This window comes from Aulonocara sp. 'chitande type north' Nkhata Bay, linkage group LG1 (assembly GCF_057382095.1).
Source record: "Aulonocara sp. 'chitande type north' Nkhata Bay isolate Kocher_YH1m ecotype deep benthic linkage group LG1, A_spYH_male_GT1.1, whole genome shotgun sequence".
NCBI lineage: Eukaryota > Metazoa > Chordata > Actinopteri > Cichliformes > Cichlidae > Aulonocara > Aulonocara sp. 'chitande type north' Nkhata Bay.
The window spans coordinates 9,339,050-9,353,343 of NC_141344.1; the positions used below are offsets into that span (position 1 = coordinate 9,339,050).

General features: G+C 39.0%; 1 protein-coding gene across 3 annotated transcripts; it reads left to right on the forward strand.

Moving 5' to 3' along the window:
- Positions 1-5,880: 5,880 nt before the first annotated feature.
- nod2 (nucleotide-binding oligomerization domain containing 2) lies at positions 5,881-12,397 on the forward strand. Of its 3 annotated transcripts, XM_086261879.1 has the most exons (12): positions 5,881-6,165; positions 6,463-7,022; positions 7,319-7,372; positions 7,508-7,634; positions 7,890-9,663; positions 9,813-9,896; positions 9,980-10,063; positions 10,143-10,226; positions 10,301-10,384; positions 10,522-10,605; positions 10,719-10,802; positions 11,030-12,397. In XM_086261879.1, the coding sequence occupies exons 2-12, from the start codon at positions 6,537-6,539 to the stop codon at positions 11,100-11,102; spliced, it is 3,018 nt and encodes a 1,005-aa protein (XP_086118005.1). In that variant the 5' UTR covers positions 5,881-6,165; positions 6,463-6,536; the 3' UTR covers positions 11,103-12,397. The 3 variants fall into 3 exon arrangements, with proteins under 3 accessions (XP_086118005.1, XP_086118168.1, XP_086118088.1); XM_086262042.1 differs by lacking the exon at positions 10,719-10,802; XM_086261962.1 differs by lacking the exon at positions 7,319-7,372.
- Positions 12,398-14,294: the final 1,897 nt, after the last annotated feature.

Consider the following 14,294-nt stretch of genomic DNA (forward strand, 5'->3'; position numbering starts at 1 on the left):
CTAATTGCCATGGCAGTCTTTTATGTGTCTAAAGAAGGGCAAAAATAAAACACTTCAATTATTGTCAAGTTCATTCAATTAGGAAAGACGCTGACAAAGTGTTAAAGTTCAGTGTGACTGACCCAGAACTCATTTTCATTAAATGCCACTTTTCATTTTGGACAATTCCTTTGTTATAGCTGATGAAATCATAATTAGAAGGATTTAATTCATCCTGTAATTACTAAGATGGCAATGACTTTGTTTAGCTCTGGTGCTGTGGTGGCTCGTGCATAGGACTGAAAGTTATTTTTCCACTAGTCCAGTATTTCTTATATATCATAACTCCAGAACAATGTGAACATTTTAAGCAAACACAATCTGTTTATTAAGTTATTATTATGTTATTTAGTATTGGGTATAAAAAAAACAACAACAAACACAGGATCACAGTTTAATTTTGTCTTGTATATTCTGATCCCTATGTTTTTGAAGAACTTGGTCAAATGAATGGCAGAAGTAAAGAACAATGTTCTATGCATCCTTTATTTTACCTTTGCCAAGCAAAAGAGATTGTGAGGCTATACGGTGAGTCCATTTTAAAAAGTTAAAATAGATTGTTTTGCATCTACAGCAGTCTGCATGAGAGGTTTAAGAGGATCCGTGATATTGATATGTGGCCTGATCTTTGCAGTTTTATTGCATGAACTGATGTAATAACACAGAGAGCAAAGTTGTTTTGCCATTTTACATACATTTATATCTAAACTCAGTCTTAATCCGCTTTAACTTATGAATTAAATAGCTCACCATAAGATATAAACCCTGCCACAACAACAACACAAAAGGCAGCAGACTGTTCCTTTTCACGCCATTCTGCAAATTGCACTGTCCAACTTTTTCAAAGTCCAAATCTGTCTGGACTTCCAGAGGCTGACTCCAGACTTCTCGAGATAGCAAATGAATAAAACAAGGCTCCAGAAAGTTGCATTGGTTTTTAGTAGATCATTGGAGCTCTTTCTTTTTGCAACATCAAAGGCAGCTGCAGCTCTTTGATGTGGCAGCATGCTGTTTAAGGTACAGACTGAATGGAGAGGTGTCAAGCTGCAAGGTGCCTCTGTAGTTTACGTTGAGTGCTGCAAAGAGCTGCAGATGAAAGGCGCAAACAGAGTTTGATAATGAATGTCCAACAAGTAGGACCCATCTCAGACAGCGCACACTCAGCAGGGTGCTTGCGCTAACCTTGAGCACAGCACCCTAAACCTCGGGCAGATGCCGGAGACCAGACTCCTTCAACTTGGCTGCTCCTGCAAAAAGGGAGCTCTCAGATGTGAGCTTTAATCTTCCTGTCAATTAAATCCTGATTGACACACACACCCATCATCATGGACACATGCTCCTCTTAACCCGTCAGCTCCGAAAGCGACGCCATCCACTTCCTCTGCTGAATACTTGTCTTTCTGGCTTGAAGAGGCTATTTCTAATTATACATAAATCCTTCCAATATAAAAGGCATTTTATGGCTTATATTTATGCATGCTGCACTAGTTGTCCTCCAACTTTAACTTTAGAAATTGAATGAGGTAATTCACTCAGCCATTCTCTCAGTGGAAAGCAATATTACAGCATGTCAATATACCACACACTCAGCTTTTTAACCTGCAATACCACAGATAACATGGCTGCCTTGTTGTTTTTAGTTTGCAACCTGTTAAAATAAAAGTTTTACTGCTTGTGTAAACAAGCACACTGGGAAGAATGCTTTTTTTGCATCACTGGTTTGAAGTTCTCTGTATTTTGATTAAAACATCTCTAATATTCCATCTTATTTATGTTTCCTAGAGAATTATGTCTAGGAGTTATGGGAACTGATCTCTGAAACAAATATTAAACTTTTAATTATAAAAAAAGATATGACTGTTTTCCAAAGTCTTTTTGACAAAGTGCCACTATAATTTCAGTAACCTGCTAAGGAAGCACTATCTCATACAAAAACATAAACTGTTAGCTGACTGATTTTAAGTCAATGCATTTTAACAATAATGCAAATCGGTGTGCTCATGTTTGTGGTGTCATTGTACCGAATTTCCCTGACAGTGATCAATTACAGCTTCTGATTATTTGACTGTTTGATTTTGTCATATCATGTTATGTTATGTTATGTTATTTTTTTTGCAATATAGTAGTTTCAAAGTTCACTACATATGTTTTAAAAACAAGCAAACTTTGTGTAACTGTAAGATTACACTAAAATGAAACATGCCGGCTTGCTTCTGGGAGTTCTGAATCTCTGGTAAAGCAATCAGTACACAAACAGCCCATCAGTGCACCTGGCTTAACACTGAGCTCACAACATGTGCTTTTGATATCTGCACAGAAAGAATGCACAGTGATAAAATGACTGCAGCCAAAGTATTCCATCTCTGTTACAGGAGTGAGAAGGATCCAGCCCCGAGCTGCACTCTTACTCATAGACATGCAGTTTAAAGCTGATTTAGTGGGTGAGGTTATTTAGTGCTGGGTGGGTCAAGACTTAACACTCATGTCCAATAAAGTCCAAGATAGGGATTAGATCCTGTGGTTCAAGCGTAATTTGATGTCATTTGCGATTTCAAGCTTGTCATGAAAAATAAATAAATAAATAACATACACAAACACGCATACACATACAGAGGAAGACAGCCATAGGGATAGAAGTAGCTATACTGAATGACAGAGACATCAGGTAGAAAGAACATGTGAAGCTGAAAAAGTACCAAAGGCTAAGAGAAGAGCTCGAGAAGATGTGGAGGATGAAGGTAACGGTAGTCTTAGTGGTAATCCCAGCATTTGGTGGCGTGACCACCAAGCTCCAGCACATCCCAAGAGCAACATCTCTGTCCAGAAGAGCGCAGTCCCAGGAACAGCTAAGATACTGTGCAGGACCATCAAGCTCCCAGGCCTCTGGCAGAGGACCTCTACTTGAAGGATAAAGATTTTTTTATATATATATATAGTTGTCTTTAAAGTGATTGAACAACAAAACAGCTCCTAATAATATAAAAATAATACTAATAATGAAGAATATTATATAGTCCAAACAAATGAAGTGGAGTTACATATTTTTCCTGCAATAAAAAAAGTGTTTGGAACTGTCTCTAAACAGAGCACAGAAATATACAGCTATGTCTTTTGGGACCGTGTGTGTATTTTATTTTTTTATTTTCGACATTATTTTACCCTTTTTCTTATGTGTTGAAACTTCTCTCGACCCCCCTGCTGTGATTTGGATAACAGAACTCCACCTTAAAGCTTCAAGTAAGATGCCTGACAGAGAGCACTCTGCATTACACTCCCCTTGGTGGAGTTGCCTGTTTTCAGACAAGAAGAACAAGCAAAAGAAGAAGAGAAACTCCCGTTTGAAAGTTTTACTCCAGTTTGTCTTTGATTACTCCTGCCCTTGAGTGTTTGAGGATTTTCTCGAACAGGGCACAGCGAACACACACAATAAGCTAATCATGTTACTCAGGAGGGAGCTGTAATAATGAAAATGATAAATATATGACTGCCCGAAAAGTCACTCTCGCACCTATTTTATCTCAGCTTCAAAGAATGCAGAGGGAGTAAGGAGCATTATGTGCGGTTTTAGGGTTGGGTTTTTTTGAAGTTTAGATCAGATCAGATGCACAGCATGCAGCCTACACTGCAGGTTCTCAGTTTCTGTTCTAACATTGTAAAACTGATACCGTAGCAAGATGATTTCCTACAACTAGGGTTGCCAACCGTCCCTTAAAATACGGAATCGTCCCGTATTTCGAAACAAAAGTACACGTCCCGTATTGAGCTAATAAGGGACGCACTTTGTCCCGTAATACAGTGAGAATCAAAAGTAGTCTATAACTTTTAATGGAATTAACGCTTTGTTTGAAAACATAATTCCCAGCCCCTCTCCTGCTTTGTGACCAATGAGCTGACAGCACACTTACGAGTATGACAATTCAGATTACCACTCATCTCATTGGTCGAGGAAAGGTCGCTTACGGAGAAAATACCGGAAGACAACAAATGACCACAACAAGAAGCATGGCCAACAGGGAAACAAACGCAGACACTGCGGTGCAAGTCTCGGACGACAGTAAACCTAAAGCTGGGCAGACACTGTGCAATTTTTTTCAGTCACGTTATTCAGCTCCTGCTCAAACTGCACGATTGACTCGCAGTTGGTAGGTCACGATGCAGGTCTCACACTATACCGCCCGATGCTCTGATGCGACCTGAGTGCTCACACTGTGCCTCCATAAAATGAAGGTTATAACAGAAAATCTGTCGCGCTCTCTCTCTCTCCGTCTTACACTCACACAGACACACACACCACCACCATCAACTTTGCTAAATTGCTAATGAAAAACATTGATCGGGCAGCTGTGACTGAGCAGCAATGTAAATCCAACTATTTTCACGGTTGTTGTGGTCGTGATAATTTTGTGATGCCACATCGAAAAGGCTCGGATGAGCTTTCCAAAGTTCTACAAGTTGTGCCTCCATCGCTTGTGTCCAGATCACACGCTGCACAGCCGTGCTGCTCCATCTTTTACACCAACGTTTACGTGTTTGCGCGCGAGCAGTGTGAGCGGCTGTGGTGAGACCCTCACGAGCGATTGATGATCGGGAGTTGGTCGTGAGGTGTTAATCACTTCTCGTTACCCCACGTATACTACACGATGCACGATGAAGGCCAAAATCGGTCCGATCACTCAAAAATCGGCTCAAAATGGGCCAAAAATCGCACAGTGTGAGCCCAGCATTAGAGCAGCAATGTTTGTTCCCCTCAGAGAAAGGGAAGAATGGGAAAAGGAAAACACCTGGCTGGAAAAAGTTAATATGGGCATGTGCAGTGAATATCAGCGCTATGTGGCCAGAAGTGTGATAATATAATTTATTTTGTGTAATAAACAACTGCAAGAATAGATGATTACAACAAATAGATGACTAATACATAAAAGTAATACATAGATGAATAATGATGATGAGTTAAGATGCGTAATCATGGGAGCAAGTGGGTTTACAAACAGGAGCAGCTGATTAGCATTAGAAAAGCTGAAATAATACCTCAACTGAAGCCAATTGTACTAAATGCACTAAATGTGCACTGTTACAAGAATGTTTTTCTTTCTATTGTTTTCTATTATTTTAAGTTAAGCAGGACAGAGTTCTTTTAAAGAAAGATTTACTTATATTCTCAAAAGTTAAGCATGACAGGCTTCTGTTTAAGAAGGAGACCTGTTTTATCGTGTTAATGTTGTCATTTTGAGCTAAAAATAAATGGCTAAATGATCATTTGTTTCACATGTGTTCATATCACAAAGAATACACATCTACTTAAATCAAATTCAAGTCAAATGGTTAAAAAAATAATTTCACACACAAAAAAAGAGCTAGAAAATTCACCACAATGGTAAGGGTGAAGACAATTGGGTCGCCCGGCCCTGGCCACGAGGTGTCCCTTATTTATTTTTCAGGGAGTTGGCAACCCTACCTACAACCTCTTTATGAATCTGCTGGGATTTTCTGCTTGATTTCTAATTGAACCGCAGTATCTTGTGCCCACAGACACAGTTTGAGCTCTGATTGAATTGATTCGAAGAAGACAGCTTTAGTGATACAAAAAGAAACTGTTAAAAGTGGAAAATCTGTGCTGACACCATGTTGTTTTCTTATGCAATAGTTCCATCAAGTGGTTGCAACACCAAACTGCGATGGGGATTGGAAATACCTAAGACCCGTAAAAGTTTCCGCCACTTTCTTTAAAAGAAGAGAGAAAAAAAATCCCACCCCAAATTACCCTTTCTATTCAACCTTCTGCTTTTTTAAAAACTGCAGTTCCTCTTTGCGGTCTGAAGAATGCAGTATCTTGCAAACGAGACAAGAGGATGTGGAAGTCTCAGTGAAATGTAAGCGCTTGAGTGTGGCAAGCTATATTTAACCAACCTTAAGTATCAAGTCACCATTGTTTGCTCTGGAAAGCACCAGGGAAGTTGACCATTGCGTCTATGCCACATCTCCGCCTGTATTTAGCTACCATATTATGGGAGGGACTTGGAATCAGGGCAAGTTTCACTTTCAGCTGCAGAATAGGGAAGAGGTAGGACCCTATAACTCTACAGCGGCTCTGTTCGTATGACAGAGGGAGGAAAGAAAGCCAAGCAAGTAAGTGTTCTTTTTTGTGGTTTTATTTTGTGTTACTTACGTCTGCAATTGAGGTCGCTTAGTCGGCTATTCCGTACTTGTACATGTTTTAAAGGGACCAGCAACACATTTGATGTGTATGTAATGGTAGCCATATATTCTTTTCATTCTGGTTTAACTTTTTGTTATGGCTTAAGAGAAAGACGCACAAAATGACATGTACTGCTGTATGGTATTTAAAACAGAGTTAGAAAAGAAAGAAGGAAGCTCTAGTTGGCCCATAGTAACATGTTGACATTTGGCCATTTGCTGTGACAGGTTTTCACACCACAAGAAGCAGAAGTAACCACAAACTGAATGTCCCTGAGCATGGGCACTGATATGGAGAAAGAATGCTTGCCGAGGAACTAGTGCTTAAACAAAGGACGAAGATACTGCATGCACTGTGCAGCAGTGGGTCAGCTGAGCATCTGGAGAGGGTTCTGGATATACTGCTTGCCCAGGGGGCGCTCATATGGGAGGACTACCAGAACATACAGGTACCAGGAAGAACACTGTATACCAATGCAAGACAGCTGCTTGATCTGGTCTATACAAAGGGTGTGGACACATGTGGGCTCTTTCTACATGCTCTCAAACTGGTTTTGCCTGAAGCACAGGCAGTGGGGCTCTCTTTCTCCGAATCCTGCTCAAATCTAGAAGAAAACGATGAACGTCAGAGCACTTCTAATCAAACTCTTCTGGCTCAACGACCGAGCCTTGTCCACAAGCTTCAGGGCTGTGTTGATGGTGTTCTAGAAGCTCTGCTGGATTCGGGTCACTTTTCTTCAGCTGATTGTGATGAAGTGCGGTTACCTATATATACTCCCACCCAACAGGTACTGTAAGCACCTGAATGTCACATTGTTAAAATGTGGTTTGACAACTTCATGCAATTGTTCTTTACCTTTAAACTGTCTTGGAATGAAGCTTGTCATTATTTCTGAATTCCTGATACTTAGATGTCATACAGACAGAAGTGCTGGAGTATTTTTGTTACTTTTTATGTTACTTTATCAGTCAATACTATACTTTAAATAGATCTAATACTATTCTGATATTCCTGAGTAATTATACAAGTAATATAAAATAATATAAAGAAAACTGGTAAACATATCTTGCTGCCTTTGTATAGATCCAGGCAAGGTTTTTACCACTTGCTGCCTGTCTTTGTGCTAAGCTAAGCAAGGTAAAGCTCTTTCTGCTGTTGCATTATTAGATTATGAATATGTAAGTTGGTCTTTTATATAACTCTGCAACAATCCAAATAACTGTCAAAAATAAACTTTTTATTATTTTCATCCATGTCCATGTGATCAATCAGGCAAGGCGTCTGCTTGACCATGTTAGATCCAGAGGTGATTTAGCAGCATCGGTTCTCCTGCAGTACATTCACCAAAAACAAGAACCTGGATTGCCACTTAACCAGAGGGAACTGACTCCTCCCAAAGGTCTGTTACTGTAAAAAGCAATGTTTAAAATCGCAGCAATATGTATTGTTTTTATGAGTAAAGCTATCCTTGATCACCCTCATGGGAATAATGTCCGAAATACAGAAGGTTTCTGGTTATACTTTGAAACACAAAATTGGCAGATTATATTACAAGATTATGCATGTTCCACATTTTACCAAAGAGATACAGGATGTATGAAATGATGACTTGTTCACTCATTCCATCTGTTCTTCACAAATTTTTCTTTCACAGAGTTTTTAAAGTACCAGAAGAAGCTGAGCAGCTCTGTGTCTGCTCAGGCCTGCTTTCTCAGCAATTATGGGGGAACTAGCCATATGTCTCTTGATGACATTTACACTGACGGCGAGCTGGAACTAGCTGAAGTTAATGCCCATGGACCTTTGGGATTGGAAGACATCGTTGGTTTGGCGGGTATAGTGAATGAGGAGGCCGACACAGTGCTAGTATCTGGGGAGGCAGGCAGTGGAAAAAGCACCCTTCTCCAGAGGCTGCACTTGCTTTGGGCTCGAGGGTTAGCCCTTCAAGACTTTCTCCTTCTATTTCCATTCAGCTGTCGTAGGTTGAATTCAGAGCACAATGAACTGTCAGTCCAGGAGTTGTTGTTTCAGCACTGCTGCTGGCCAGACCGGAATCAAGAAGAAATTTTCCAGTTCATCTTGGACCACCCGCATCAAATCCTGTTCACTTTTGATGGCCTGGATGAGCTCAAGCAGAGCTTTACAGATGAACACAGAGTTTGCTGCCCCACCCAGCGTGCACCTGTTCATGTATTATTGTTCAACTTAATCCAGGGTTCCCTCATGAAGGGGGTGCAGAAAGTGGTCACTAGCCGTTCAGAAGCAGTGAGCCCATTGTTAAAGAAGCACCTACGCAAAGAGGTTGTCCTGAAAGGGTTTTCCCCAGCTGGGATTGACTGTTTTGTACGGAAACATCACAGGGACCCCACTGTAGCCGCTAAGGTTTTAGAGTCAATGCAGGCGAACACAGCTTTACTTGGACTCTGTCACAGTCCAGTTCTCTGCTGGATAGTTTCACAGTGCCACAAGGAGCTGCTGGGCTGTGGAGAAGGCAGCCCCAAAACAATTACAGATGTTTACCTGATGATCTTACAGCACTTTCTCCAGCACCAAAGTCCTCTGAAGAGCACGATGGGTTTAGGCTGGCTACAGGAGCACCTAAAAACAGTCCTTCTTCTTGGACAGCTTGCATTTGAGGGGATAAGATCCACCTGTTATATTTTTTCAGGTACAGACCTTGAAGCATGTGGTGTAACTGAAAAGGATATCTGCATGGTTTTTCTCATAAAAAGCAAAGATATGTCCTCTACCCACTCCAAGTGCTATGAATTCAGTCATGTGACATTGCAATGTTTCTTTGCTGCTCTCTTCATTGTTTTGTCAAGTAACACTAACCGTTCAGTTATCCCAAAGCTCTTTGAGCTAGAGAACATGAGGGAGACAGGTCTGACCCGTGTCTGCTTTGGAGCCTGCTTGCCTTCCAGTGATCAACAACAGCAAGCTTCAGAGAAGGAAAGTAAAGCAGCAGAGACACCAAATCTGCAAATCACAGCCATGTTTGTGTCTGGACTATTGTCCCAGCGCCATCAAAATCTGTGGCTCCACTGCTGCCCCAGCGCTGCGGTGGAAAAAAAGGCCAGACAGGTGGCAAAATGCCTTTCCAAAGGCATTCAGAAACACTTTAGGTCCATTCCCCAACCTGTACAAGGGGAAAAGAAGAGCATGCATGCAATGCCCGACTTTGTGTGGCTTATAAAATGCCTCTATGAGATGCAGGAGAGTCAGATAGCTAAAGATGCTATGAGCAAGTTGGAGGTGGACCATCTGAAATTGACATACTGTAATATCGGACCTGTAGAGTGCACTGCGCTTGCTTATGTGCTCCAGCACTTAAGAAATCCTGTAGGCCTCCAGCTGGACAACAACTCTGTGGGTGATGTTGGAGTGGAACAGCTTCTCCCCTGCATGCACATTTGCAATTCCCTTTAGTAAGTGGAAATTACACATTTCTCTTTTGTTAAATTTCCTTGGTTAATAGATTGAACGCCAATTCATTAGAGTGAACAAACTCTCTAACTGCTTTCACTCTAAGAGAGGAGCAGTTTTTATTCTGAAATGCCTATTGTTCCTTCCTTAGCCTCAGAAATAACAACATTACAGATGAGGGCATCCGCAAACTGATTGCTAAAGTCATCCAGTGTGACAGCTTTCAGAAAATTGCGTATGTATTATCAAGATGATTAATACTGCCAGTTAAATTAAATTTTATCAGCCAACTTTCAAAATCTTTTTGTTTCTTTCCAGGCTCTTCAACAACAAATTAACTGATGCTTGCATGCAGGATTTTTCTTATTTATTGAAGACCAAGCAGGTCTTCATTTCTTTAAGGTCAGCGTTTGTCATCAAATGTGACTATACTGTTGGCCCAATGACCAAAAGATTAACAAATAACCTTCTTCTCTTCAAGGCTAGGCAACAATAACATAACAGCAGAAGGAGCAAAGCAGCTGGCAGAGGGACTGAAAGTCAATCAAACCTTGGCGTACTTAGGGTAAGTGTTTCCCATAAAATGTCATGTTTCATTGTTGATGAATTTTCATTTACAGTATTTCTTTGCATTTTCAGGTTATGGGGCAATAGGATAGGTGATGCAGGAACTGAGGCCCTTGCTAGTAGTCTTGAGAAAAGCAACTCTCTGGTGTGGCTAAGGTAAGATTTGCAATAATTCTGGAACATGTTTGCTTAACTTTCACATTATGAAAACCATGAATGTGCTATTTACATGATATGTTAGGATGCTTTATCAGTTGTTTTTGAAAACGCATCCCTGCACATTTTGCTTACAGCCTGGTAGGCAATGGTGTAGGGAGTGCAGGAGCATGTGCCCTCGCTAATCTCATCAGGAAGAGCACATCACTGCAGGAACTTTGGTAAGTGTTAGACACAAGTTGTATGCAGATTACCAATAGCAGTCTGGTTTGATGGTAACCACTGCTTGCACAGCAGTGCTTAAAATGCTCCACCCTCTTATTTCCTGTTAAAGGTTGACAGAAAACTGCATAACCAGAACAGGGGTTGAATGTCTGATTCAAGCCCTTAAACACAATACATATGTGACATCGGTATGGTATGTAATGCTCAGCAAGCCTGACACTCATGAATACAAAGTTCTCTATATTCTTTAGAGCATCCACTTTTGGACTGTTTGCATCCAGACAAGTTGTTTGTCAGTTTCAGTGCCAAGAAAAAAATGCATCAGTTTGGTGTAAGCTAGAATATTCTTTTTCTTTGTTTTTGTTCCCATGTCTCCTGTTCATTTATTTACTACTACTGTCTCTTCTTTTTGCATTATAGGTTAAGAAACAATGATCTCAGTTTGGAGGATGTAGAAGAAATGAAGCAACTGGAATCAAGACTGATCTTCTGATTTGTATTACAGTGGCAAAGGACTTTACTTTGCAAGAAAATGTATTTTATTTATTACAGGAATAGTTTCTATTTTTATTTGAGATTTAAAATATGTGTAATAGGGTTTAAAAAAATTTGGATCAGTGTTTTTTCAAGGTTGCAAAATACATACACCTCTTTATTGGGTTTTTATAGGTGGAAGTGGTGTGGCATTGCTTTATACCATAACAAATACTACCTTTTACATCACCAACACAACTTCTACTACTCATAGTAACAGCAGAAGTGTTATTTCTATTTTTTGTTTCTTTATTTTATTTTGTAGTTGTTAGTGGAAAGAGGTGTGAAATTTTACTACAGAATGTAAGACTGTATAGTCTGTGGTTACCGTTATGGAAGAGTTGTAACACCTTCATATCCTTCAGTCAGAAACAGCTACACATGTCCAGTTACATTGTCTTAAGGTTACAAAAAATGTTACATTTGAAGTTTGCATAGAAGGGCAGAGGCAAATATGCTGTTTTGGAGTGGGAAAAAAAGAAAAACAATTTTCTGTATCAGATCAGATGTATGTTTTTACTGTACTGATACAGAAAACTGTCTGGGACATTTACAAAGAGTATTCTTACAGTCCTTGTTGTGCAAGTTAAAAGGAGAAATTACTGACATGACAAGTTTCAATTTTTGTTTATTAAAACTTATCACAGCAGAAAAGTTTATAGAGCACATTTTGTTGGATGTTTTTTTCTGGTTGTTTGTTGTAGGAATGAGTTTACAACTCTGTGGAATGTTTGGTGGAAATTGGGTGTATTCTGTTTTACACTATATACTATATTTATGCTGTCTATGTTACCTGTTTTTGTCATGTGTGTAAACTGGTTTCTATTTTCTGTCTTTTAATATAATGCTCATTAAGCAGATATGTAATTAAAAAAACATCCTATAAAAAGATAATTCCCATTCTGTTAATCCTGATTGAATAAATGCAGCTAAAGTACTTGAATCAGATTCACATAAGGTGAGAACATTTATTTATTTATTTATTTTATTTAGGACAGTGCATGTTAATGAACATAAATGTAAAAAATTTTTTTTACATGAATGTAAACATGCCAGATTACAGCCAAAGGCTAATTTCCATCTGTTGTCCTTAAACATAAAAAATAGACATAAAAATTCATCATACATTCATAATAAAAACTCCATCACCAAACTTACACATACACACCATTCTGTTCCCAAATAAAACATTAAAACTATACAACTCATACATGATCACACACTTGATTTGTCCATAACCAGTTTTTAACCTTTGCCTTAAACAAAATGAATGTCGAGCATTCTCTAATGGGTTGAGAAAGACTGTTCCACAGATGGCCACCCTTAACAGAGAGGACGTTCTGCCCAAATGCTGTCCGTCTGTGGGGTATAAACAAGTCTCCTTGGATTGAAGCTCGAGTGGTCCTGTCTGAGCTTTCTTTATGCCTAATGAACTGCTTTAGTGGTGGTGGAGCAAGGGAGTGTAAGACTTTATATATTAAACACACTCTTTTAAGTTTCACTAAGTTATTGAAGTTCAGTAATTTATGTTTTTTTAACACATGACAGTGGTGGTGGGAAGTTGGTTTTTTGTCAAGTAGTTTTAAACTTCTTTTATAAATGTTTTCAATAGTTTTAAGTGTTGTTGGACAAGCAAGTGACCAGGACGTCAAACAATAGTCCATATGAGAGATGATCATTGAGTAAAAGTAAGTTTTTGCAACATTCATATTTAAATTATTACGTATATGATTAAAATTTCAATCATTAAATTTAAGTACCTGGGACACTTTATTTATGTGACTCTTGAAGGATAATGTTGGGTCTATAATGACCCCAAGATATTTAAATTCTGGAGCTAATTCAACCTCTACTGGCATAGTAGGGTGGTTGACTTGTTATATGGTCTCAGTCAAAGAAGGGAAACAGAGAGAAAGAACTGAGTTATGCCAGAATATAAAAACCTGGACTAAAAATGTGTAAAACAGGTCTTATGGACTGATCAAACCAAATGTATTTTTTTTAATTTCAAATCAGCAACAGTATATATGCATGAAAAGAGATACGGAGGGAAAGAGGTATAACAGTGAATCTCTACAGCCATCTGTAAACCTTTGCGAAAGCTGTGTTTCAGAGACAGCTGCATTTGAACCAGTGATGTTGGGCATTTTGTCAAAAATGATTATATAAAGAAAACAGAAAAATACTGTCAGATTTAAAATAATGCACTACAATGATCACACGACAATGATCTCAAGCACATTGGCAATGCAGTAAAAGCAGACCTAGATAGAATAACACACCATCAGTCATGGATTGGCCTTCCCAGAGCCCTACTGAAGCATTGAGGGATCAGCTTGACACAAAAGGCAGCCAATATCCAAAGAAGAGCTTTGAATGTCCTTCAAGAAGCCTGGAGAGTTATTCCAAAAGACTGCTTAAAAAACTACAAGAAAGCTGCTTCAGAGAGTTCACCTTGTACTAATTGTAAAACAAAAGTAGTCATGCTGTGTAGGTTAGTCATTTTCTTTAAAAAAAAATGAATGGTCACAATACTGTGAATAGTAATAGTTGAAACTGAGTAATTCTATATTTTAGAAAAATAGTAACAAGTAGTCAGTCCAAAAAGCAATGAATACAAAAAAAGCCATAACTGGAGCTCAAACTACTGATCTGAGACATGCTTTTCACCCTAAGATGACATGACAAGCAAAATATTTTTAATGGTATGATCTAAGAGTTGTATCTTATTTTGGTTACTGTTTCATGAACAGGCCCCAGACAGTAGTGCAAACACTTGAAATTGCAGCAGCACATCATTCCCCCTTTGTTTTATAGAAATATAGATTTAGGTCACATACTGAACAAACTTGATGGTGCCAAGAGGGAACTGTGGTACTGTATGAGAAAGTCGGCAGTGGCCAAGAAGTATGTATGAAGACAGTAAGACACTAATGAGGTGTGCGGTAGGAGAGACAGATGTGTTTCAGGTTGGGGTGGGAATCAATCAATCAATCAATCAATCAATCAATCAATCAATCAATCAATCAATCAATCAATCAATCAATCAATCAATCAATCAATCAATCAATCAATCAATCAATCAATTTATTCATAAGCACATTTAAAAACAACACAGGTTGACCAAATGGTTGTAAGTTGACAGAAGAGT

Bases quoted from the DNA above. Each gene is read 5' to 3' on its own strand.
- nod2 (XM_086261879.1), top strand. From the start codon at position 6,537: ATGCTTGCCGAGGAACTAGTGCTTAAACAAAGGACGAAGATACTGCAT. The intron at 10,606-10,718 runs GTAAGTGTTAGA...TTCCTGTTAAAG, and splicing joins ACATCACTGCAGGAACTTTG to GTTGACAGAAAACTGCATAA. The intron at 10,803-11,029 runs GTATGTAATGCT...TTTGCATTATAG, and splicing joins ACATATGTGACATCGGTATG to GTTAAGAAACAATGATCTCA.